Source organism: Rhipicephalus microplus, chromosome 9 (genome assembly GCF_043290135.1).
Source record: "Rhipicephalus microplus isolate Deutch F79 chromosome 9, USDA_Rmic, whole genome shotgun sequence".
Lineage (NCBI taxonomy): Eukaryota > Metazoa > Arthropoda > Arachnida > Ixodida > Ixodidae > Rhipicephalus > Rhipicephalus microplus.
Genome location: NC_134708.1, coordinates 19,740,989 through 19,767,889, shown reverse-complemented (window position 1 = coordinate 19,767,889; position 26,901 = coordinate 19,740,989). Strand labels below are relative to the sequence as shown.

The 26,901-nt window shown below is 43.5% G+C and overlaps 1 protein-coding gene across 1 annotated transcript in view; it reads right to left on the bottom strand.

Moving 5' to 3' along the window:
• Positions 1 to 448: 448 nt before the first annotated feature.
• The window catches only part of Abcd1 (ATP binding cassette subfamily D), a 107,519-nt gene continuing 81,066 nt past the window's right edge, over positions 449 to 26,901 (bottom strand). The window contains exons 3-10 of the mRNA XM_037415587.2: positions 24,605 to 24,723; positions 20,453 to 20,624; positions 20,228 to 20,322; positions 16,125 to 16,270; positions 13,130 to 13,275; positions 11,583 to 11,667; positions 10,481 to 10,606; positions 449 to 3,466 (exon numbers count right to left, since the gene is read on the bottom strand). Of these exons, the coding sequence (XP_037271484.2) occupies positions 3,214 to 3,466; positions 10,481 to 10,606; positions 11,583 to 11,667; positions 13,130 to 13,275; positions 16,125 to 16,270; positions 20,228 to 20,322; positions 20,453 to 20,624; positions 24,605 to 24,723 (1,142 nt within the window). The 3' untranslated portion in view covers positions 449 to 3,213. The remainder of the gene's footprint in view (positions 3,467 to 10,480; positions 10,607 to 11,582; positions 11,668 to 13,129; positions 13,276 to 16,124; positions 16,271 to 20,227; positions 20,323 to 20,452; positions 20,625 to 24,604; positions 24,724 to 26,901) is intronic.

Here is a 26,901-nt window from a genome sequence, read left to right as displayed (position 1 = left end):
GGGTTAAAGAGCGCACCGCTCCAGAGAAAAAGAAATTGTTCCTAACTCGACAAAAAATCACTCGCTGTGGGCAAATATGGTATCGGTGGGATCCTGATGACTTCTCGAACCGATGCGAGCAACACTCCATGAACACGTGATGAAAAAACTCTAAAAACACAGATTTAGTTGCGCGTCCGCAGGAGCCTTACGAACGCAGCCTCCCATTCCACGTCTCTCTCTTCCATTCCTTGTGCAATTTCAAAATATAATCAGAAGTTATGGGTCCTTACCAACCCTAGAGACAATTCACGGTCACTAGGGACAATGCACACCATCAAATGGAGGTCCAATTGCTGCCCTATTTATGTGAAAAGCAGTGTGGACTTTCCAACATGGGCAGAATGTATCCATGATAGAATGCACTTAAGAATCCGTCACCCAATAAAATAATCACATCAAAACGTCGTTTCCTCTGTTAACCATTTATTCCCCACCAAGCCTTTGTTGATGGTACTTTTCCTGAGTAAACAAGCTGCATTCGGGCTGAAAAACAAAAAACACACACACACTTTGCTAACAAGGAATGCTCTTTAGGACTGTATCCTTTTCGACGACAGCCTTCAGGGTTCAGTGGAGCTATGTGTTTTACATTACCGAGTAGAAAAGAAAAGCACTAGTGATAACCAATTTTTTTTGATGAAGAGATCATCAGAGCAAGCCCGCACTGAGCGGAGCTCTTGGTAATGCAGATTTAATAAAATGAACGCATTTGTGCAAGCTGGAGTGCGGCAACTTGTTTTTAACGAAGATCAGATGCGAGAAACTGTCACCGCGCTTTGGACAAGCAACTTCCGCCTTTGCTAGCCGCGAGGAAAGTCGCTGCAACACAAGTTTCACTATAGCAATAATACAGAAAAAAACTAAGCCATCAGTTTAAAAGAGGATTTCGATGCTGTAAATACAGCAAGTGCAAGTACGTATTAGCAGAACTAAGTATAACACTTCATCAGTAAAAATGATGAACCAAACACTCCGCACATCACCATCGTGGCAACTTAGTACTGTCATGTCGGGCATGCACAACGAAGTCTCACCCAAACAGACACAGGAAAGACTATCATATCACTGGGGATGTGATTAAGATCCCATCAGAGCCGAAGCCACGTTAAAAGAGACCAAACTCAGAGCAGGCTGGACAGAGGTTTACAAAAAAAAAAAGGCTTGAAAGAATGAGAAGTTATCAGAAGGACTGTCACTGGAGCCAAAGTTTCGATGAAAGGTACTGCCTTCGCCTCAGTAGCAACTGTGCTGTAACAGTAATTAACGTACGACTAGCCAACTCTCCCAACCCTCCAAAGAGGGGAGGAGGAAACAAGCCTGCATGAAATGGAAGAGAATGGTAAGCGAGGAGTACAAAGAAAAGTCGCTTAGAGAAGTGCTTGCTACACTTAAAAAGGTCGAATCTTCTAATTGAAATGCAGCTCCAATGACGTCCCTAGTTTGGAAATGTCCCATTGCAATTAGACCAGGTTCCCTTGTCAGCAGGAATTAAAATTAATTAATAAGTGGACCAACACACAACTTCGTACTTTTATTCTTGCCAACAACAGCAATGGGTGAAGTGTGAAACTCCCTCGGTGTCACGTCTAGGAAACAAGTTACTCAACGTGTAATTGTGACCACGAGAAAAACAGAGGTTACAAGTACGTCGCCCCCTTGCGCACCCCCAGCCGACAGGCACATGACTCGATGCAGCTCATCTCGCGCAGTTTTGCTTTGGTTCGACAGGGGCCCCGGCGAGTGAAATCGCAACCCAATCGACGCACCAAACTCTCACAGTCTGACAAAACTCCGCACAAGCACGCAAGGACAATACCCCACAGTTCCACCACACCTTGGGTCGGTGCTAAACAAACGGCTGAGCAGTCATCCTAGACCTCCAAATTAATGTTGAGCTATGGGCTCCAAAGCTTGGTATAACATGCTTTTTTCCCACCAGAATTAAGTAAAACTGTTCTGTTTGCATGGCAAACTGGACAGAGTTAAGGTCAGCCGATGCACACCTCGTCAGCCAATAAGTATGGTGCCTTAAGTTAGGTATTTTATAACGTGTAACGTGCAGCCTCGACAATGACTCGCAGAAAAATTTTTAAGAACGATCCCCATGTATTGCCGCAAAGCTGGTTTCCTTGCATGGGTGCAAAAGCACTGCCTTGAAGCCAACCCTTTACATCGGAAGTAGCACTTTTTGTCTAGACTTTAGCTTCGAATGCAAAAAGTTTTTTTGGTGCGGGTTATACGTAAAAAAAGAATACAGCGTCTACAATCTGTCGGGCCGGAAGAAATCTGACACCAGGGCCAACTATACTATCCTACGAGTCTGTTTTCAAACGCTCCTGAGTGCAAAGCCAACTATGCATTGTCGAAGAGTGCACCGTTTCGCATTCCAAAATACAAAGCCCTGTCTTCTCAATGCAATCTTAACCCTTCAATGACGGCCAAAACCTACCCAGAACCACACAAATGTCTCGGAACAGTCAATATCAACACTGTCAAATCATAAAATGACATGTCTCGATTTGAGATGTACTGCCGACACTTTGCCAGTGTGTGTGCAGTTCTGTATGTCTATGCTGCAGGCCTCTTCTTTGATGCACACATGCACGGACACACAAGTTTTGGGGTAGGCTTTTGTCAATCTGCACAACTACGTCAATGGCTCAGTAACGAGTTTTTACAGCTGTCCCATCTTCTCTGAGCAAGTCGGGTGTTGCGGTTGACTTTGTTATTTCACTCAAACGAAAATGAGAATGTCACAGCACATGATTCTTGTGAGGAATTGACTGGCTCTTCTTTCTACCTGCATAACTAGGTTGACTGGCAACCTATATAAACTAGGTTGGTGTCTTCAGTACAAAATCTAATCTCAGTATGAAAATCTTCTACCCGAGGCATTTGGACGTGATGCGAAATGTCGTGAGCAAAACGCGTTTCAACAGTGCTAAAGCTGAACTGACAACTACCTAGGAAGTCAGTGTTTCTATACAACTGTTCTTCTGTTCTTGTTGTTGTTGTTGGTGGTGGTGAACACAACTACATTAGTAGTCAGTGTTTTCTATTCGACTGTTTCTCTTGCTGTTGTTGTCGATCGCCCGCGATCTCCTTCTGGTGTTCTTAGTCGAACATCTCGAAGGCTTTTGAACAGACGCTTGCGTCATGGGCGTCATGGTGCTAGTCCGAGAGATTCTCGGTGGCGAATTCTGAGGGCGGTCGCTTGGCAGCCGACGTGTTTTCGAGGATGAGCGACTCCTCGCCAAGCACAGAGCAGAGCTCTCGAAGACGGCTCTCCATCTGCGGAACGCCCGCCAACTGCGCCTCCAGGTTCTCTTTCTCGTCGCGGAGAGAGAGGCGGGTCGATGTGTCAAGCAGCTCTAGCCTCCAGCCACCCTCGCCGTCAAACTGCAGCAGGTGTGAATGGAACTTCCTGCATTGGGAGCAAAACCATGTACCACAAGCGTGTTTGCAAGCAGATAAACCAATGTAGAAGATGGGTAGATATAGATCGACATTTTGTATCTCCTCTTTTCACTACAATCACATCTTGACTGAAACCCCTGACACACGGGCACAGTAAAGTCCTTTACGTAAAGATACCCCAGTAAAGAAAAAAATCCAGTTGCACCAATTGGGAATTCCAGTTGGTCTGAGTTGGCATGGCCCATTATCCAATGGATTTGAATTGGATGCTCCGAAATGTCCAATTGAAATGCTAGCTCATAGGCCCTGCTCCAATTGATTCTCCAACACACTAAAAAAAGTCACTTGGTTCAACTGATCAAAACCGATTTGCTCCCAATTGGATGACCTAAAACCAATTGGAGCCTTGAACTTCCATGGGATAAACCAATTGGAATTAATAGTTTCTAATGGTCGCAAATGGTGCGAATTTTCCATTCGGCCACCCTATTCGAATTCTGAATAATACAAATGATTGTGCAATTACAGTTGGAGTCAGTACATATTTAAAGATTGCTCTTCCAATCCAAATGTTTGAACATATCATTACACAATTCTATGCGGTATTAGGCATTCCATTTGATATAGGTATACATGGGACCAATTACAGATTGTTATAGGTCCAATTATTTTATTTATTTATTTATTTACAAGATACTGCAGGCATGGAGCCCAAGCAGGAATGGTACAGGCAGTAAGGCAATCAAGCCAAGCATCACACAGCATACAATAATACAATCATCACACACATACAACAATAATGCAACCAAGCTTATCATAACAGCAATGAATTAAGTGGGATTGCGAGAATCGCATTTGTGTGAATCGCAAAGGGAAACAACATGGCACTAAAAGTAACCAAATCAACAAAAAGGATCAGTGGATAAAAAAAAACTGCAAAACATTTTTACATCCTCAGAAAAACATGTGCGTCAATAGAATCTGTCGACAGCAGGACGGCAAACGGTAAATTGTTCCACTCACAGATTGTGCGCGGGAAAAACGAAAATTTGAAGAGATTAGTTTTGGAGAAATACGGAGTTAAGGCAAGGGAGTGTGAATGACGACCGCGCCGTGTTTCCAGGCGACTAATGTAGGGGCTGTGATCAAATAAGAGCTTTCGGTTAACTAATTGGTACAGTAATTTTAGCCTAATTGATTTACGTCGTGATTCTAATGTTGGGATACCATGTCTTTCCATCAGGGCAGAAACGGAGTCTGTTAGACCGTACATACCATAAATAAAGCGGACTGCCCTTCTTTGAATTCTTTCGAGGCAGTCGATATTGGTTTTAGTGTGAGGATCCCAAATAACGCAGGCATATTCAAGTTTCGGTCTAATTATAGAAGTATATGCTAAGTATTTAACCTCAGAGGGAGCGGTTTTGAGTTTGTGTCGTAATAAACAAAGTTTACGCAAAGCGGCAGCGCATATGTTAGTAATGTGAGAGTTCCAACTTAAGGTACTGGTTAATGTTACGCCAAGATATTTGTGTTCAGCTACTTGCTTAAGCGGTTGGTCACAAGTACAATAAGAGAATTCAAGGGGGTGTTTCTTTCTAGTCATTCGGAGGTAAACTGTTTTGTCATGGTTTAATTGCATGTTAGTAGTTTTACTCCAAGAAGCAACGTTTTCTAACGCCGAGTTTAACGCAAGTTGGTCCTCGATGCTATTAATTTCATTAAAAAGTATACAGTCATCTGCAAAAAGACGTATTTGGACCGGACTGTTTATAACGTTAACAATGTCATTACAAAAAATAAGGAAAAGTAAAGGGCCTAGCACACTTCCCTGCGGTACGCCAGACGTAACAGGGAGAGCGTCAGAAGTGCTTCCATCATTGTCGACGTACTGTCTACAATTAGTTAAATAGGCAAATAGCCAAGAGACGATGAATGCTGGAAGCACGATTTGAACTAATTTATCGATTAATTTGTCGTCCGATACGCGATCGAAGGCCTTACTAAAATCTAAGAGTATGAGGTCAACCTGTCCCCCCTTATCAAGAACTGAAGAAGCGTGGTGAACAACTGTTAGTAGTTGAGTGACGGTCGAGAATCCCTTGCGAAACCCGTGTTGAAATGGAGAAAGAATTTGATGGGTATCTAAAAATTGTGTAATGAACGTAGCAACAAGGTGTTCAAGTAACTTACAGGCGGATGATAACATAGATATGGGTCTGTAGCTGGGAATTAAGAGTGGGTCGCCTTTTTTGGGAATAGGTACGATACGAGCTATTTTAAAATCAGAAGGTAGCGTGGCCGCATGAAGAGAAAATTCAAAAATAAGTACAAGGAATTTCGTCGAAGTGTCAGCATAACGACGGAGAAATGCGTTCGGAATGCAATCGGGCCCTGGCGTCGATTTGTTTTTTAATCGAAGTAACATATTTAAGACACCATTGTGCGAAACAATATTGACATCAGGGTATGAAGTTACTGATTTACTCTGTTTCAACTGAGACTGCGAAAATACGCTATGGAAAAACAAATTGAAGTGATTTGCGATATCTCGAGGATTAGTCAGTTTAGAGCCGTCGACTGAAATTTCAGTTATGTTTTCATTGCGCTGTCTAATAAAGTTCCAGAATTTATGTGGTTCCTCTCTTAGGAAGTTCGGTAAAGTAGTGTTAAAGTAGAAGTTTTTGGCACGAGTAATAGCATTGTAAAGGGTAGTACGAATTTCAGCGAGTTGTTGAGGCGCTGTACGTTTTTTTCGCAAGCACTTGGCTTTGCGTTTAAGGTGAAATATAGATCTAGATATCCAGGGCGTATATTTAGCGGTCTTCTTAACTTTATCGGGTACAAAGTTTCGCAAACAGAATAAACACATATTTTTAAATTTATTCCAAAGGACTTCAACATCGTGATCAGTGAAATTTGGCCAAATATTTTCCAAATACTCAGCAATAGCAGTGTCATTAGCTTTCGCAAAGTCTTTCACATTTTTTAAAGCTGGGCAACTTTTTGCATTTTTGTAATAAAGAGAAATGGATGCAAAAACAATTTTGTGATCTGAGAAACCGCGTTCGACAGACACGTGGTACTTTTCGAAAGATCTGGGCAGGAAAACAAGGTCAAGTAGAGAGGATGAATTGCCACAAACTCGGGTTGGTTGCTGAACTATTTGGACAAGGTTGTGTGAAAACATAATGTCAAGAATGTCGTCACTGTGACAAGAATCGGGTCTTGTTTTCAAGCGGTCCCAATCAAAGTTGGGCAGATTAAAATCCCCTAGGACGAAAAGCTTATATTTACTGAATGAGGCCAAATGAGATCGCAATTTACAAGAAAATCGGGCCCAGAATCAGGCGGTCTGTACACAGCGATAACAATGGTTACTTTGTTTCCGAAAGAAACCCTTAAACATAGGCTTTCAGTATCTGGCGATTGCGCTAGAAGGGATGCTTTGATACTGGTTTTTAAAATCACTGCAACACCCCCACCTCTAGTTGGCCGGTCTCTTCGAAATATTTTGTAACCTGACGGAACTATGTTGTCATCAGGTATTTCACTGTGAAGCCATGTTTCCGTAATGACGGTCAAGTGTGGGCTATGACATAACAAAAGGGCTTCAAGCTGTGCCGTTTTGTTAACGAGACTGTGGGCATTTAAGTTAACGACCGTGATGGCAAGTTCAGATGACTGTCACAGAGCGGACTGGTTAGGATTGTTACCGTTACTATCGGAGGACGTGTCTACGACGTCAACCGGGAGAGTTTCAATGCTAATCACCCCACTGGATTGTGAAGGCGTGCGCCGTTGATCAGAATGAGTGGAGATTATTTGCCGCTGATTAGAGTTTGCGTTCCAGAGAAAAGTATCGCTGTCAACGTGCAGTTTATCCTGTACGAGGTAAACTTTTTTACCAGCAGCTTTCTCACTTTTGGCACTTTCCCAGAGCATTTTTCGTTTTTTTAGGGTATGTGCTGAGTAGTCATTCTGTATGTAAATTTTAGAGCCCTTTAGTTTTTTTGCATTCTTGAGGACAGCAACTTTTTCATTAAAGTCCTGGAAAAACAAAATAACTGGCCTTTTGACTGGACCTTTGCCTAGCCTGTGAATTCGACCTACGGATTCGCACTTAACTCCCAGTTTTTGTTGAAATGTTTCCCTAATGACTTTTTGCTTAAGATCGTCTTCTGTTTCATTACGGTCTTCAGATATTCCAAAAACCACCAAATTTGACCATCTGCTTGGTGATGTATATGGTATATATTTACGGCATTTATATTATATTTATTATTCAGTAAAAAAATGAACCAGGGTTCAGGTTGATCGAATGATTAATCGAGAGTCATTGTAAAATTTATAAATGGGAGTGGGCTAGAGACCCTTTGCGCCAGATATCGTTCTTATGGGAATACAACCAATTGATTTGAATTGGAACACCTATACACAAATCGGTTTCAACTGAACACACAGAAATTAGTAAAGCCTCGAAGGAAGAATATAGTTCACAGAAACACCTCTGCAATTACACCTGAAATTACACCTCCACTCCCAAAACAAGTTATCTTTGCACTTTAATATGGTGTACAAGGTGTCTCATTTATTTCGTCTATTGATATCACAGTTGATCACAACAACTACCCCATTGTTCTTGGGACATGGCACAGCTTACTAGGCTGAAATGGCTGGCATGTTGAGCAAAGTTATGTTTAGAAAAATGAACACAAGTGGAGGAAGTTCTCATTTCAAATTTGTCCAAAGGTAGCCCTCACTAATGCTAAGTTCATGCAATCCAACAACATGTTTTTTTAATTTTGATGTATCTCCAGTCAGATTAACACATGACAGCTACATGGTGTTTTAAATGGGAGAGATTGGCCTCAAAAATTAACATAACTGGTGAAATTATTTAAATTACGTTTATGCTTCTAATTGTCTAAATTGGTTACCGTATTTACTCGCATAATCCTCACACTATTTTTGGCGGAAAACCGATGAAAAGTTGGGGGGGGGGGGGTGCGAGAATTACACGGGGAAAGCTTTCCACGAAATGTACAGAGCGAAAAAAAAAAATGAAGTGGCCGCAAATTGGAATTCTCACAGCAGCAACTAACAGCAAACGTTGAGAAGTACTAATTAAAACTTACCTCAACAACAAAAGCACAGGTTCAACACAAGGCAAGATTTATTTGAGACACAAAAACTACAAGCAAATAGTCGAGAATTAGAATACCATACGCAAAGCTTGTGAGCGTAGTGGTAGCGTTCATCGCTCAACAGAAGCCCTCAAAAGGTAAGAGTATGATGTCAGCATTGGGCTGATGGCTATTTAACAGAATCATTCGCAGTTTCCTTCTAAAGAAATAAAGTTTACCATCAATCCGTTTTAGACACATGGCAGGTCCAACTTGTCTTAGTGGCTTTCAGCTGCCGTCACCAGTAGCGAACGGAAAACTCGTAGACACCGAAGAGCCAACCGGCGGCCCTGTTGCCATTGTTTAGTGCATGATCTATCACTTTCAACTTGAAAGCAGCCGCGTAGCTTCAGTATCGCCCAATGTCGGGACAAGATTATTGACACAACATACAAAACACGGGCGCTCACTTGCCACTTTGGCTTGGCTTAAATTGGAATAAATCTCAGTGCAATAATAGTATGCTTGATGCTTAAGAGATGGAGCCAGATGGCGCGCGCTGTCATCATCAGTGGCTGGAACGCGCAGACGACATTATTATGGCAGTTTTCGGGGGTGCGATAATTACTCCAGGAAAAAAAAAAGAAATCGTATTTTTGTTGGGCGATGTGCGGGGTGCGACAATTATGCGAGTAAATACGGTAGACCCATTGACACAATTGAGAATTAGAATTCTATGCTGTTTCCAATGAGTGAACTGGGTTCATCTGCCAGCCTAATTGGTCAAGCCATTTGGATATTGTTTGTGTTACCAACTGGTCTTGTTGGTTATGGACTGACCCTTTGGATTCAGTGGAATTTTCCAAGTGGTGTCTGAAAACACAATTGGGAATTTCTGGTTGTTCCAATGGGATCCTGGTTGTTCCAATGGGATCCAACTGAAAATTTCTAATTGGTCTGGGAAACATCTTTTTTTTTTACTGGGACATCTTCCACAAAAGCGTTCATGTTCAGCGACTCACCCCAAAGGACTGCCTTCCTCGCGGCAATGTTACTTTCGTTTTTGGGAAATCCCAATTCCACATTTAATTTTTGAACGCGAGGAGGGTTTTCGTGTGCACACAGCGTGCACAACACAACAAAGTAGCCTTTCAACAAAGGCTCCCCAGGTGTTGCCATATACCTTTGTAGGGTCGCAAGTGTGCAAAACACCCAAAAAAATGCACTGCCAAGGCAGTGACATCACCCTTTAAACACCCCCGTCACGCGACTTGTGCAGCCATGTTGAATTCCAACAGTGTCATTTGCTTTGTCAATAGTGCAATGCATTGTGGTCTGTACAATGGGTATTATAAAAAAAAGCAATTAAGAGCATTGTCTTTTAAAATGTTTTCTATCCTGTGAATTCAATGAGTAGCCCTTTCATTTCACTCTCTCTCTCCTCTTTTTTTGCATTTTCTTTTTGCTGCACTCATCTGACAAACTCCGGCTAATCGCAAAGGCCACAATTCACCTCAAGACCTTATTGCAGTGCTGTGTGTCACCAGAGCAACCTCTTTGTTTCAGAGAAACATATGGTGCTTAGTTTACTGCAAAGTAATGCAGTTTTGCCAGCGTGTCAGGTGTATGATTCTATTTTGCTATCATTTAGCATGGGTCTAATCAGGAGCAACGAATAACATAAAAGAGCACTTGAGGCTGTCAGGTAATGTAGCAAACAACCCCGCCACCATGGTTGATGGCTTTTGAATCACACCTTTTGAATCTACCCTCCAATGCCTGCAGAAAGCAGGCCTTTTTTTTTTTTTCCCCCGAGATGTTTAGTTTTCTTTATTCTTGACTCGAGACAGCAACTTGCATAGAAACAAAAAAAAAAAGGGTAGTCTGGAACTCACCATAGTGACGGCCTGTGGGTGATGGTGAGTAGAGAAATGCCGTAGTCCTTGGCAGCCTGGTAGATCTGGCTCTCGACATCTATGGAGACCGCACTTGTGCATTCGTCGAGCAGCGCAAACTGGGGCCTGCACCAAACAAGACCACTTGACGTCACCACATGTAGCGGCAGTGGTCACTCGTGCCTATCACTACTTCCAAATCTCATTTTAATGATGTTGCATTTTACCCCAATATAAGCTTGTCATACACGAAAATTCATTGTAAAAGTATATTCGTAACACTTTTATCTACTGCGAGAGTACTCTTCATTTTCTTTATTATAACCCCATACTTCTTTATATCCAGGTTCGTTATATAGAGGTTTGAGTGTACAACATTTCATGTTAGCTAAATTAGTTATAAGCGAGTGGGGCGATCCCTTGGAGAGATCGAAAATGTGTGTCCGGATGACATTATTGTTTTGTCTGGTTTCTTTATATGCTATGCGGCTATATTTGAGGTGCGCGGAACCAAAAACTCCATATCCAAAAACTGATTCCAGCGTGCCAAAAAATATTTTTGAAGGTGGCGGTGAATGCGTCTCGCTATTGCTTGCCATGACATTTCCCGATTTCACGGGTGAATTAAATATGCACAGTAAACATTGTGTCGAAATTTTTTTCTTCTTTTAATATGCATCACAGTGAATTACACCCATGCTTTCTTTAATCATAGCTTAGGTGGCAGTGCACATCAGAAACGTAAAATACATAATAATAGACAGAAGACATATGCTCCATCTACTTAAAACTAGTTGGTTAGTCATGATGAACTACGAGATCATTTTAACTATGAGCAATTCATTCTTCGCCCTACATTACGTTCCGAAACCAGTAACAGCAGTATTAGAAGAAGCTATGCTTTGGTGTGACACGTGCCAACTCCCGCAAGCTTTTTGTGAATATTCTGCTCGTACTTCAAGCTTTAGATAAAAAACTTGCAGAAAGGATGCTCAACACCTGCACTCTTCAAGGTATTCCCTTTTTCTTTTTCCACGCTGTTCCAAAATTCATTGGAGCTGGCCTTTCCAGGCCAATCGTTGTTAAGATACTGGTAACGCACCTGTGGTAGAAAAGGCGAGCCATGCCCATCCTCTGCTTCTCACCCCCTGACAGGATGTCCTTCCAATCTCCAACTGCATCCCATCCTGCAAAACAGTGGCAAAGGCAACATGACTTGGTGAACTTTTTGCAATTGAAATGACGACAAGCCGAGATTTCGCTCATGAATGTTCAGCATACCATCGCTCTCGTTCAAATGGGTTTATAACGTCCATTCTTGTTCCGCGGCACACAGTTCCCATTCCAAATTATTGTGATACGCTGATTTGCTTCGTTTAGAAATTTAAAGAAAATCTCCATCCCAAAGAGGGTCATCAAATATCCAACATATTGAAAATCTAAACAACGGGCCAGACAAAAGAATTCAGGTGCATTTGATATAAGCACATAAATGGTATACACAAACACAGCGTGTTTGATCAAAATCAAGACGGCATTTCAGAGATGGCACTTCCCTGAGTAATATAGTACTCTCACCATCTTGAACTAACAAGACAAATAAAACAATGAAGCTTCCATAGCTCGACATTGCCGCAACAAGATTATAAGGCCCACGGCCTGCAGATGCCTTAGCATTTGCATAACATAGCGGAAAGTCAATACAACGCTATGTCACGTTGAGGTTCAGTATAATGAAGGTTGCCCAACTCAAATTGCAAGCGAAAGCAAACGAAGCTCTTCCACCCCAGTTACCTGTAGCTAATGGCAACATCTTAGTTTATTTGAATGAAACAGCTTAGCGACATGCAAAGACATGCAAAAGGCCAACAAGCAAAGTGGCTTGTTGGCCTTTTCGGTATAGCATGCACAATTCAGTGCTGTGTTTACCTTTATGAATACAAGTTTGCTGTATGCATAGAGCAGTGTGCCTTAATCAGTTTTTTTTTTTTCCCAAGAGAAGAGGAGCAGTGGGGCTGGTCAAGTGGCTGCTGTGTGATGCCAACTATGCACCCAAAACATCAATATAACAAAGTCGCACATGACACAAAAATAACTTCGTTATATCCGAAAATCCGTTGTAAGCATGCATTCATAACACTGCATCTACGACAAGACTATTATAAATTCACTTCCTCGTAACTGATGCATTAGACTATCAGTAAACTGAAATCTGCTGGACAGAACTGATGCGTAAATGAAACAATCCTTCCAACAATATTGGTTTCATGCTTGTATTCTGCAACCCTGTTGATCTCTTTCAGTAAACGGAACTCCCGTTAAATAGGACATGTTTTCCTGGTCCCTTCAGGTTCAGTTTTATGAGAGCCTACTATAATATAATTGTATTTGTTAAATTGAGGTTTCAGAGAACACAATATTCAGGGAAGAGAAGCAAAGAGCACGTGCTCTGGCATGTCACCTCTGCTGCACGTACACAGAGGCACAGCATGTGGACAGTGACAACAGTCGACTGCCAGTAGCTCGACCGTTTGCTCTGTATCAGGAGCCAATTTGCCAAAGGATCACAGCCTCGAGCCATTTTCGAAACCCTGACCATTAGACTGAACACAGACTACGTATAGCCAATGTGAAAGCATCGTACGGTACCTCCTTCCCTGATGATGATGTGCTGCAGGTGCACGATCTTGAGAATGCCCTCAAGGTCACCATCGTTGAAGCCACGGTTCCTCATGTCTTCCAGCGTGTCCGGGTAGATCACCTGATCCCGCAGTGTACCCAGCGCCATGTACGGCCTGCGGGAAGCCACAGGCAAGCATGATAAAATGTAATAAAATTCTACGCCTAGTGACGACATTGAAGTTAAAATCAGCTAAGAGGAGGGGTATTAGAATGACCTATTATACATGCTGAAAGTGTGTGTGGTTTTAAATTTATTTGAAAATGTGTGGGTTCCTGCTTCAAAGCAACATGCCACAGGGAAAAGTGAACCAGGGCTGGAGTCCCCGAAATTCTTTAAGCCCAAGGTTCTTTTCGCGACCGTTGACGAATACGGATGTCATGAGAATTTCCAACAAAATGACTGATGGCAAATGCACTTGCCATAAAGAAAAATTTGGTCCTGCACGAAACGAATAGTTCCGTGCAATAGTGTTGAGCAACTCTTCATAGTTTTGTTTCATGATGCTAGATGGCCTCACTTTTCCATTTTGATTGATTTGTGGGGTTTAACGTCCCCAAACTACCATATGATTATGAGAGACGCCGTAGTGGAGGGCTTTGGAAATTTTGACCACCTGGGGTTCTTAAACGTGCACCCAAATCTGAGCACACGGGCCTACAACATTTCCGTCTCCATCGGAAATGCAGCCGCCAAAGCCGGGATTTGATCCCGCGACCTGCGGGTCAGCAGCCGAGTACCTTAGCCACTAGACCACCGTGGCGGGGCACTTTTCCATGTTGGGAGATTTGTAGCATGGCTGTCGTGGAAAAGCCACCTTCGCATTATCTTTTTTCATGCGACTAGTGAAATAAAAGAACTCCATAAAATTGAAATAATGGCATGAAATTATTCCGAAAATATAAAGCTCTACAAATTGAGCGAAAAAATTTTCTGCCAATTTCGGCGCATTTTTGTTCCTCTTCTTTCAATCGCAAAATGTTTAGCATACACTTAAACCTAACTGCACAATTCTTCTCAACTTGTCAGGAATTCAAATTAGGGCCTTGCGTTTAGTAGAAGAATACCATAACCAGTGTTCCACCGTGGCAGTTTCTCCTGCAACACTTTTTGCAGCACGGTCAGAAAACGCTGCAGTCAAGGCTCCCGAGAGCACACAAGCCAAATATTGTAGCGCAGCACACAGCCTGGAGTTTACAATAAATTCTCAAAGTCAGCCGAGAATCGCTTTCTCTTCCCTCGACAAACGACGCTACAGGCTCGAAATCCCTATGTCCTAGGCCAAGTATCAGCCATTGGCAGGTTTGAGGATGGTGTACTCGGTCATTACTGGAACCACCATGGGAGGCCGGGACTTGACCACATGTGCACGCACAATCACCCTAAAAGCCATGCATTCAAAGAAAAAAACAGAACATAAAAAAATGCTCTAGGACACGCAGCACGCACGAAGTACTTTTTTTGTCCCCGTGCCATCCTTCCTGACTTAGTTTCCAGCACTTTCGTCAGAATGAGAAAAGAGAATGCAATTACAGCGTGCAACAAATCTTTGTAACTCCGCTCGTACTAAATGAATTTTAAAAATTTTCCCGGCTGTGAATTTGCAAGGCAATAAGCTCCATTAGTGAATTCATTCCATGGCTACTGGGAAAAGTGTTGCAGGGCCCCTTTAATAGGACTGCACCACTCAAAAATAAAAGATGTACTTAGCTGATGCGGCTCATGCTGACGTACTCTACCCTCTAACTATTCATTTCGCATTGAACGCATCGTAAATAGCTAGTAAATGCGCGTCACTGTCTTCCTTTTGTTATGACACCTTCCCAAAGACATTCTTTGCACTATGCCAATCAAAAATAATTATGCTGAAAGTTTTGCAGTAACATAGTCAATTGTAATTTTCAACACATGCCTCTCCACAACAGCAGATTGAGGTACCGCAAATTGCTGGTAGAGTAAGATTTACTTCTGAGAGTATCCCGTATAGATACAACAGAACAAAGAATGTGGGGCTTTGAGCAGTATCGGTTAGGACAGAGCAAATTGTTGTTATCCCGTGGGTCTACATACATACTGCAGCGGCAGAAATGTCAAACTCATGGCAAGAGCAACTTGAAATGGCACGTTTCTACAGGCATGCATTCCTTTCGCCTCGTGGCCTACAGTTGTGCAGCCAACATATCAATCTCAAATGGTGTGCACTAGCAGCAGAAGAAAGTGCTTGTTTCCAATTCAGTGTTGTTCATGTAACATGCCTCTCTAAGGCTAGCTGCGAATTGGTCCTTTGCTTGCTAGGTGGAAAGCATCACACTTGCTTTTTTTTTTTTTGCTCCGAGACTTGACAATTAGCATTTTTATAACCTTCACAAACGCATGAGACGAGGGCACTTCCATTAAAGATGAGACTGCACTGTACAAAGTTTCACTTAATTGAGGTCGCCCTATAGGTTTTGAAAATCTTCAAGCACAGTATAACTATAAACTTTTTAGATGAAAAAGTCACGACAAAGAAGTGTCACTGGACACAATATTTTGACAAGAAGCCCTGCTGAAGACAAAAAAAAGGGGAGACAAATTCGCTTGTTGGAACAATGGCTACAGTGACACCACACGTTTAGAAATCTTACATCTCTTCAGGTATTCACCTTTTCTTGAACACCTGCGTCTTTATTTCACGCTCTAAGTACAAGGAACCTTGCGCCACAAGTTTTGATCAAGCAATATACCAACGAAACCAAACCATATGCAACTCTCCAACTCTACTTCTAGTTACTTTATTTTTTATATGGCAAGTACGGACAGCGGAACCACATGGCAGGGTGTGAATGACTAAACCGTTTTAAATAAGATGCCGAGGCACCTTTGACAAACGTGGCCGCACCTCTTGCACCATCAGCCAGCCTCCTCATTTGTGTACACACGACCTTAATAGCATTTAATGACAACACGCACACACACACACACCTCTGGGGTATGTAGAACATCTGCTTGTTTGGCGGCCTTTGCAGCTGGCCGTTGTACAGTGGCCAGAGACCACTGAGAATGCGGAATAGGGAGCTCTTGCCACAGCCATTGGGTCCCGTAATGAGAAGGTGCATGTCTTGCGTCATCTGCAGACCGAAGGCAAATGAGAACAAATCACTGGAGACAGGGCACCACTAACATCAACGTGCTGAATGTTGGGTTCCTGGGTTATGATGTATTATACACTGAAGTAAGGGCTGCCCTTGTACAAGTGTGGCAACCCGAAACTACCCTCGAGCACAGTGCAGCAAGAACGAAAACACATGAGGAGTAGAGTGGTAAAAGCTTATAGGGTCCAACGTGCATCCGCCTAAGACAACCTGAAGGCAAAAGCAATGTTCCTTCTTTTTCTACTCCGTCAATGTAGATATCATCCCACACTCTCTTCTGAAATTTCTGTGTAACTAATGTGCTTTTTCACTGCCTGCTCCAGAATTGCGACCGACCGCGTGGAACACCGCATGCAAAGGATGCCGTAACATAATCGGGATGTACCACATATACAAAGATGCTGCCTTGTGGATCAGTCAATCTTCTATCACTATTTCAAGTAGATAAGCTGAACTCGCAATCCCTAAATCGTTCACCTTGATTACCTGGCATACACTACTTGTCTTCCAGTATATGCTGCAAGCTCTCTGTATATCCCCTGGTTGTGCACTGTCCCCGTAATCAGGTCTCTTTTAACCAAGCAGCAATGTGATGCATAGGTCGGCAAAATCACTCACGAGTTGACACTAATTTAGACTCACTCCGACTCGGATGAAGCCATGTGTCTGAGCGAGTCCGGGTGAGTAATATTTTTGCGAGTTTGAGTCCAAGTGAGTCTGCCTGAAGAAAATTTTTGTGAGTTTGAGACCAAGTGGGTTTGGTTCAAGAAAATTTTGCAGAGTGTGAGTCGGAGCGAGTCCAAAGTGCATTATATATTTTTTCAGAGTCGGACTTTCTTTTAGCGACGTGAAGTGTCGTGTGGTGGCACCATCATGAGACATGTTACGTGACATATTAGTAATGTCATTATACCATCATCACATGATGATTTTTTGCACCCCTCGTGTTTTTCATGTGATTGTGCCATCATGAAGCATCATGATATATGAAATCACAGTAATCTGATGATGACATCATCACGTGACAATTTTTGCATCACTCGTGTTGACAGCAACAGGCGATTTTGATGTTTTATGAGGCAGGTAAGGCTTTAACCTTAAAAACCTTCAAAAATCCTCGTTTTAACTTTCAGGTTGTCAAATGTTACCACTTGTGTTCATTTGTCCCTTTTAGCACCCATGTTTTCCGCTGCACTGTGCTCAAAGTTGTTCCCCATGACAGATCAACAAGCCAACATTCATTCATTCATTCATTCATTTTATTTCAAGTTCTCTTATTACATCAAAATACACAACACTGGTTAGACCCATAGCCAACTGGCTAGTAGGGGGTATAAATAAATATGCATTTAAAGGAACAGATTGTGTTAACAAAGCAGATATTTTATAGGTACACTTCAATCATACAAGAAAAAAATCGAAACAAAATATAAGAAGGAAACATATTTGTGATAAGTCATTTGCAGTATCTTGCAGCATTGTTCCATGCAAGCAACGGATTGCATGTATACAATACATCAAATACATAAAGGTACGTATACCATGTCAAGTATGATTTTGTTAGAAATATAATCTATACATAACGAAGTGGAGATTACAACGAGGTTTGTGTTAGTGTACCTGTTCATTTTTCTGCAGAAAGTATTTTTTAAGAGCACAGGCAAAACTTTTGCTTTCTTTTATTTGGTATGGTATATCATTCCAGACCTTTACTCCAGCAAATTGTAGCAATCGTTTGCCATAAACATTGTTAGTAGGCGGAAGATTGAAATTATGTAATGTGGCACGTCTGGTAAGGCGGCAAGAGGATGAAAATAGTGATATATGAAAGGGCAGGTTATAAGAAAAGACATTATAGACGGTAAGTGCAATTTTTTGCTGTCGTAAATTATCGAATGGTATGATTTCCATATTACGAAACAATGGCGCGCAGTGTTGATCCTATCTAGCATTGTTTATTATTCGAAGTGCCCGCTTTTGTAGTATACGTAAGGGTTCTAGATATGTTTTAAAAGTCCATCCCCATGAATCTATGCAATATGTGAGGTGACAATGAAAAAATGTGAAATAGAGAATGCGGAGAATACTACTTTTAAAATAATTTCTAGCGGTTAATAATCCATACATCCATACTCCATACTTTCAACATCCATACTTTCATCCCATAGTGGCAGCCAAGAAGATCCAAAAGAGAAAAGGTAATAACTGTAGAGGGTGTCACAGTCAGTCACGGGCACGTTCAACAGGATGGATGGAATGGAGACAAAGTCTATACACCATCGAGTGTGTGTGAAAGCAAGAATGGGCAGCAGCCATAGGCAGAGAGTATGGAGGGGGGGTCTGGGAGCTCAGGCCCCGTCCAGTTTGCATCATAGGGGCCATTCCCCCCCTTGTGCAGGCCCGGGATATGTTATTAGAACTTGGCTTAGGCTCCCACCTACCACCAACAGACTATTGGCCATCCTGTCTCGCAGGGATTTCACAGAGGACTGTTCATGTTCGTTCCTTTTCCTTTCAGGCTTTTAAAATTTGTATGATGGGCCCGTGGTTGCATTGAGAACGGAGTCACAGAATAACTAATATTGCGGCATTGGCACTGCTTTTGTGCAACATGTATGAGTACGCACCAAGAATATGATAGTTTTATGCAACAGACATTTGCTTATTATCTTTTAATACCTTCTACAAGTCTTTTTCTCTATCTATATATATATGTGTGCGTGTGTGTGCGTGTGCGTGTGCGTGTGCGCGTGTGCGCGTGTGCGCGTGCGTGTGCGTGTGTGTGTGTGTGTGTGTGTGTGTGTGTGTGTGTGTGTGTGTGTGTCTATAAAAAAGCTATACACTTCTCAAAAACTGTTTATAGTGTCAACACTTTGATTGGAGATCGATGTTCAATCGAAATGCCCAGCAATTTTTGAGGAGCGTACAACTTTTTATACATTTCTTTACAGCAACCAAAGACTCGCTTTTCATAATGTACAGTGTAATATATCTATATATATACCGAGAGAGATAGAAATGTGGAAAAGCAACTCGAGCGCCCACCACCCCCTATGGAAATATGAAAACTCTCCACCTATGTGCAGCAGAAATGGTTGCAATAACATCAGTGACAAGACAAAAGGACATTTGTTAGGCTACTTGGTTGGCCATCATTACAAATAAAATTCGGCACAAAAAGGTAACACACACAGAAGAATAACACAGAAAAGTAAATGTGCTACAAAAATAACATTTTTATTTTGGCTTGAGGAGCTCATATTTATCACATGGTTCCCAAAAATTTTGGCATGAGGGCCTGTCCCACTGTAAGGGTTACGCGCTTTCATATTTACAAAGTTATGGTGGCTTTTCTGCAAGTGGATACAATTAGGACTTTGGAATTTCTTCAACAAAAAAAGTGAATATGGTTTATTTTCCAAATTTTTTCAAGCCAACTCAGATCCTCCTTTAGTGGTAGTGATAAATAAAGTGGTCAGGAGCAACTGTTAAACAGTTAAGGTGAGGAGGAGAAGGGCAAGCGCCACAGGTGATAGACAATTTATATAATCCCAGGAACGGTGGCAACAGACACTGCAAGAACGTTAAGGAAAACTGACATCGGCAGCGTTGACCTGACGAACATCAGGGTTACAGCAGGAATCGAACCCAGTACATAGTAGCAGTTGTCCCTTTTCATAACTGAGGGGTAGAACTCTCCTGTTGTCCAGTGGAATAACAGGCATGATTCAAACTGTCAAAGTGCAGGCAAGTCCCCGAATTCAAACCAGCTAAAATAAAATTTCTTGTGACTGAAACACAGCATAAAGAAACATTTGTAGGTTACAAAGCTAATGGCAAAACAAAATGCTGGTTTGTTCCAGAAATGAGACTGCGGACGACACTTTCGGCTAATGCAGACGGAGGGCTGAGAAACGGAAAAGAGGAGCTCACCGTGAACGTGAGGCTGGGTACGACGACATCACAGTTGGGTGTGACTATGGGCACGTTCTCGAGGACGATGATGCCATTCCTCTCGATCACAGTGCCTGCGCAATATTGAGGACGCGATATTCCGAATTGTGGGCTACAAGAGCACACACACATTTCCTTGAAAGTAAAATCCCTAACAGGAAAGCTAATGCAACTAGACACAAGAAATGTGTGTGCAAAACTGACCCTTGATCTCGGGCATGCCGTCTTTGAAGGTTAGGGCCTTGAGGCCAAAGGTCTTCTTGGAGCAGCCATCGCTGGAGATGGCCAGCGTCCGCTGGTAGCGGCACTCGCTCACGTCCTCGAAGACCGAGAGCATCTTGGACACTCGCCCAGTGTAGCCGGCCAGCTCGGTGATCTGCAAAACATGCCACGGTTTAACGCGGTAAAGCCAAGTTTGCCGAGTGAGAGTTCAATTTCGCTTGTTTAGGGAAACGACGAGACTATTTGTTCGCAAAGACATTAACTTCATTGCATGCCTTGGTTTAGGCAAGAAAGAAAAAAAGTTCACACACTTTAATAGCACGCTGCTACAAGGAAGCAAATGTGTTGCCCTATCAGACAACACAGATGCCGTTCAGCAGAAACGCTGAGGCACTTGGGCAACAAGAGAGGAACTCGAATGCAGCCAGTGCATGAAAGGCTTAACTTCCCCTTTTCCACAAACGCACTGCGCTAGCATTTCACTGGAACTCTTTGGTCGCGACATTGGCCTCGCCTCAGGTTGAAGGTTGGATTCGCGGAGCGAGATGTTTTCTGGGTTTGGAGCTGAAGCAGCAGAGTTTCCACTCTTATACAGCACACTACAAAATGACGGAGCAAATTTTTCGATTTAGGATAGAAAAGAAAAGTTGGCATTTGTGGAATTTCTTTACAGCCACTTACATCAAACTGTGGAACCAGGATCCTCTATTACTTTCCTAATGGAGTACCACGATAAATTTTAGTACAGAATGATGTTGGCATAACACATTAATGAGGACAGTAATATACGAGTCTAACAAAAAAAAAATAGCCCTTAAATTTACACTTCGTTCGCCTTCTTTGATATCACATTGTCACAGATCACTTACAAATATTATAATGTCATCAAATTTAACTAAAATTACAGCATACTTACGGTTAATTATATTGATTCTCAATTAGAATACTAGCACAGTTTCAGCTTTCGGGTGGTATCCGGCCTAAATATTCATGTCACGACTAGGACTGGTGGCGCACAGTTTTTAGCCTTGAAGTAACACTTCACAGCAAGACGCCCCGTCCTGCGGCGAAGCAGCTCCCCACTTCACCCCAGAGCAAAGAACGAGCGTTGAAACCTCGGCATGCGATTGATTGATTGATTGATTGATTGATATGTGGGGTTTAACGTCCCAAAACCACCATATGATTATGAGAGACGCCGTAGTGGAGGGCTCCGGAAATTTCGACCACCTGGGGTTCTTTAACGTGCACCCAAATCTAAGTACACGGGCCTACAACATTTCCGCCTCCATCGGAAATGCAGCCGCCGCAGCCGGGATTTGAACCCGCGACCTGCGGGTCAGCCTCGGCATGCGATTCCGATAATGCTGTTAGCACTACAGTTTACGCATGATCGACTGTGCCGGGACCATAAAAATATTTTGACTCTGCTTTATGCAATTAATTCCCCAAAATGTGCCCGTTTTTTTTTTTTTTTGGGGGGGGGGGGGGAGGGGAGCTTCTGAAAGTGCTCTTTGCCGCAGCGCCAATTTAAACGTTTGAACTGAAGCTAACACGGCTGACAACTAAATGGAAGTTGAAGTTACGCATAGGCGCATCAGTTGGTGTCATTATCCCATTAGTTACCCTCTCCACATCAGTTCATTATCGCCGCTTGCACGGGACCACGCACTTCAATATAATTATAGCACGCGTTAAACGAGCGGTTCTCCGTATTGTGCAAGGCAAACAAAAATCCACAGGGAAACCCACTGTATTACAGTCTCAGAACGCGGGTAAGCGTTCAGTATCAACAGTGGAAAGAAAGCGACCACCTTGGTTCAACCTCATTTCAATCAGAAATCTACTAGTGTTCCAATCATTTCCTTCCGCGCAGTGCTGTCTCCTTTTGCGACTTTTAACAATGCTGCCAGAGGCACGTGCACTATTCGTACCACTACCAAGAGCAATGGCCTGTCATATCGGACTTCACGCATCAGCAAGTCTCGGAGCCCATGTTGTAACGCCCGTTGACTACCTGACCGTCCAAGGGATGGCGCTACTTCCCTTAGTGGCGATGATGTTTTGCAGAAAAACGAAACACACGAAGCCAGGGTTCTTAAACGTGCAGCCCGCGCCGCAGCTTCAACAAGGAATGAAGTTCTTCGGCTTTGCTGAATGTTACTCACATTATTTTCTCACCCATTGCAATTATTAGCGTTTTGTTAAGGTGAGCTGCAGAAACGAGAGTGGTGTACGTCCCAAGCATTTGTTTCGATGGGCAGCCCGTACGATCACCATGCATTGAAAACACAACAGAGGAACGAAATTTCCATATTTAGGAATAAGCGTACATATCTCAGTCGTTCTTCCACATGCCAATGTTATATGACATTTTCTTCAAACTCAACCTCCTCCCCTTCCACTTCAGACTTCTTCAGTGCCTCAGCCCTTGCAGGACTTAATTAAATTCCGTAAGCATGGCCCACCGGCTGATGTAAGTTTCGGGTCACTGCGCTTAGCGCACCAAGAATTGTAAGTTTACGGGAAACAAGATTTGCGAGAACGCCGAGCTCCATTATTGCCAGACAACAAGGCTGGCTGAAAGCTGCAACCTGTCGCTTGTTTTTTTTTTTTTTTGTGATTTGCTGTCTCACCGATTGAATTAGATGCGAAACACATTACACCCAGCCGAAATTAATTTGCCGTGGATTCCGTGACCAGCGAAGCTTTGTCGCCTGGTGTAGCATCTGCTTAGTGCTTTTCACTTCGCGGCGTGGCTTCCCGCCTCCGCACAGGGATCTTACCCGGTGGGAGGCGGTGAGGTTGCGCCAGCTCCAAACCGAGACTGTGCTGACCCCATCGCTAGCGCGACACGTGTGCCCCGAACTCTACGTGAGTGAAATGTGCAGTGTGTGCGCGAGCGCGAGAGCCACCCTGGCTCACATACTCTGGGGATGTGACGCAGACAGCGCGGACGGTCCGGTGTTACCGCCGCAAGTAGAACAGCGTGTGGGGTCTACGGACCCAGAAGACCAGCGAAGGGCCGTCCGGCAGCTCGAGGTCGCACTGGCGCTGCAAAGGCGAAAGGGGGACACCCTCAGTAACCCGAGCGGCGACGGGGCACGAAGGCCTTGAGGTCTAGGCCCGCGTGACATTAGGACTTCTAGTGTAACGTGAGATAGGGTGAACCCCACGCCCTGCGCGGCCGGAGGGAATCCCGCATGCTGGAACCCAATAAAGTTTATTCTCTCTCTCTCGCGGCTGCTCGTTTTTCCTAAGTTCAACTGGTTAAACTCGCGCGCAATTGATATTTTGTTTCATTACAGCTCAACCATCCTATAGCTCATACTAAACCTCACCTCGCTGCCGGCCCTCCTACCAAATACAAAAAAAAAAGGTTTGTTTGGCGACATCAGATAGCAACAGGTGGCTTGCACTGACATCACTAAGACAGCCCAGTAGGCGAACCTCATGGCACACAGAAGGTTAATGACGTCCGGTGTTAATGTTATAATCGCATCACTTACAAGTTCTCTTGCTATAGTGACGCTCAGAGGCCAATCGTACTCTAGCTGGCCACACCGTTATCATATCGAAGCAAGTTGATTGCGATGTGATTATCATCACGGTCGCCATGTTGGTAAACCAGTAAGTTCTGAAGCTGCGAACATGACGTCACGTGCAGTAACGAGGTTTCTCGCAAGATGGCGCGACGTACCGTTCTTCGCCCTCCGCTAGAGTTCGTGAAATTTCGTTTGCAGTGACGCTACATTCTGTGGCGTTTAAGTTCTTCAACCCTAATCCGTGGTCTTTTCATTTCCACACTGGGAGACTGACAGTTCCTTTGACCGATAGTCCGCATGACGACGCGCCTCTTTTCGGGTTGGGGGGAAGGGAGGTGGGGATGACTGCCTCCCAAAAAAAGGATTGGGGGCCACGTTGTGGAATAACCTTTTGGGGGCGTTGTCGGGATCCTCATGTCGGTGGGTGGGGGTGGGGTGGTAAACAGATCATTCGAGGAGTTCGTTTATATTCATCGCGAAATTTCACCACTCACAAAAGACAAGGTCATAGTAAAGGAGAAAAAACAGGGAGAGGGGGGGTATAAGTTTTGACCGGGGTTGAACAGTTGCATCTCCTGTTTGCTCTCACCTCCTTGTAGGACGACATGAGCCTTTCGGTGGCATCGCCCCCGGCAATCAAAATGTTTTTGGCCGTCGTGATGAACTGCGTCCTTGTGCTGACGCCGTCATCATTCTGGAACGTCTCCTCTGCAAAAGAAAACAACGGCGAAGCTCGTCAGCTAAGTTGCGCTGGCAAAACCAATTTGGCAAGACGGAACTTCGCAGACGCATTCTACTGCGGAAGAACCAGCATCTACGATTTATTTAGAGGGAGGACACGAAAATTTTCGAAGCCGAGTTCACTCTGTCATACAGATATCTTGCATACAGTCACAGCGACGCGGCTCCACGCAAGTGTTAAGCTCGGTAAACACCGATAACATATCCCATTTTCACAGTAAGCCCATTTTCGCACGGCGCACCTACCGATATCGACACTAGCGTGACGTCAGGCTACAGTGCCATTTGTGATCATGGCGGAAAGGATTGTGATGAAACTTGACGTACCAATGCGAATGGCCGCTTCTGCGTCCCCAAGACCATTTAAAATGGCGGTTTGCGCATCACACACAGGTACAAGAAGTAAAATGGCCGCGGAAACGTCGCGACGTTAGTGCACGGTAGGAACCGAAACCAGCTCTTGTAACACTGTAATCACTTTTCCAGGGTGCACACTCACGCTTACCAGTACATTTTCCAAGTTCTTGAGGGCTTCGTCCCTGATTTGACGCGGGCACAAAAAAAAAAAGAACGGAAAGTGATTTTTTTTTTTGCCAGTGACCCTTAAAGTTAACATAGATTGTTTAAATAGCATTTAAAAAAATCTTAGTGCTTGTTTTGTGCCAAAGAAGCTCAGCTTGAAAGAAAATCACGTTTTGGGGTTCGCCATGCTGGTAGACCAATTCAAGCTGCCCACCCATGCAGCTATTGAGCTGAGCTTATATTCTGAACATCTAGCTCCTGAGCCGAGATACCGGAGAATGGTCTTCAGGTTATCGGAAATCGCATCAATATATATATATATATATATATATATATATATATATATATATATATATATATATATATAGAGAGAGAGAGAGAGAGAGAGAGAGAGAGAGAGAGACGTATAATATGCCGCATGACTCCTTCAAGAGACGGCTCAACTTTCCTTCGGTTCCCACAATTCTCCGAAATGGGTATAATGGTCTCCAACAAGAGTTGCACGTGTGTCTTTAGATGGGCAAGTCAATGTACGCGGCAAATCCTATTTATGGTTTACACACACACACACACACACACACACACACACACACACACACACACACACACACACACACACACACACACACACACACACACACACACACACACACACACAAAGCCAGATGACTTTTTTTTTTAATTTCCTCGAAGTGTAACATATTATTCCCAGACGTGCTACCGCGCAAGAACTAGAAAATTTCATTTTCAACCCGCAGTAACGTCGAACTCGGACTAAGAGAACGAAACGTTTCCATTTAAAGGGCCCCTAAACCAAGCCGAGTTGAAAGGCGAGAGGTCTTCCTCGCCTTTACTATACCCCTTTTTACACAAGCGATATATCCCCTCCTCGCCACTTATTCCTTCAGAAAGCACGTGGAACGTCGGCACAAAAGCGCCGAGCCAGTCAGTATTTGGCGCTTTTCGACGACACGCTGCCATGTAGCTCCCCCTTGCGCAGTCGCACAAAACGAAGTGAAATCAGTTTGCCGCGTACAACATTCGTGCGAGACAAGGCAGAAAAGGGCGCGCGACTTCACGGCAGAGCGGGACAGGCGATACATATATCTCACATCGACCAATCGAGAGCGCATTTCATCCTGACGTCATGTGAACAAACAGCCGATATAGTCACGAATTCTGCCGCAAAGATGGGAGAGAATAACGCGCCCGTTTTTTCGTAATTTGGTTATTCAGGGCAAGACGTTCCCGCAGTATTTTTTTCTTTTTTACCACGAAGATCATAAAGCACGGAGTAAGTACATCGGCCACGTGTAAAAAAAGTGTCATCACAGACCAGCCCGAGCCCTCTTCGTCGGCCTTCGTGTTCTTCCGCGCTCCCAGAACACTTGTGACGATTTGTCCGGCGTGGTGTGCAAGAGCGCTGATAGCGACGAGAACGACTAAAAACAGAGTGAAAGACAGATGCACTGAAAAACGGAGAAAGAGAGGTAGAAAGAGAAAACGGAGAAAGAGAGGTAGAAAGAGAAGTTAGAAAAATGTTACAAAAATATATACACAGAGAGAACGAGACAGGGAAAAAAGTGACATATAAAAGATACCGAAAAAAAAAAAGATAGCAAG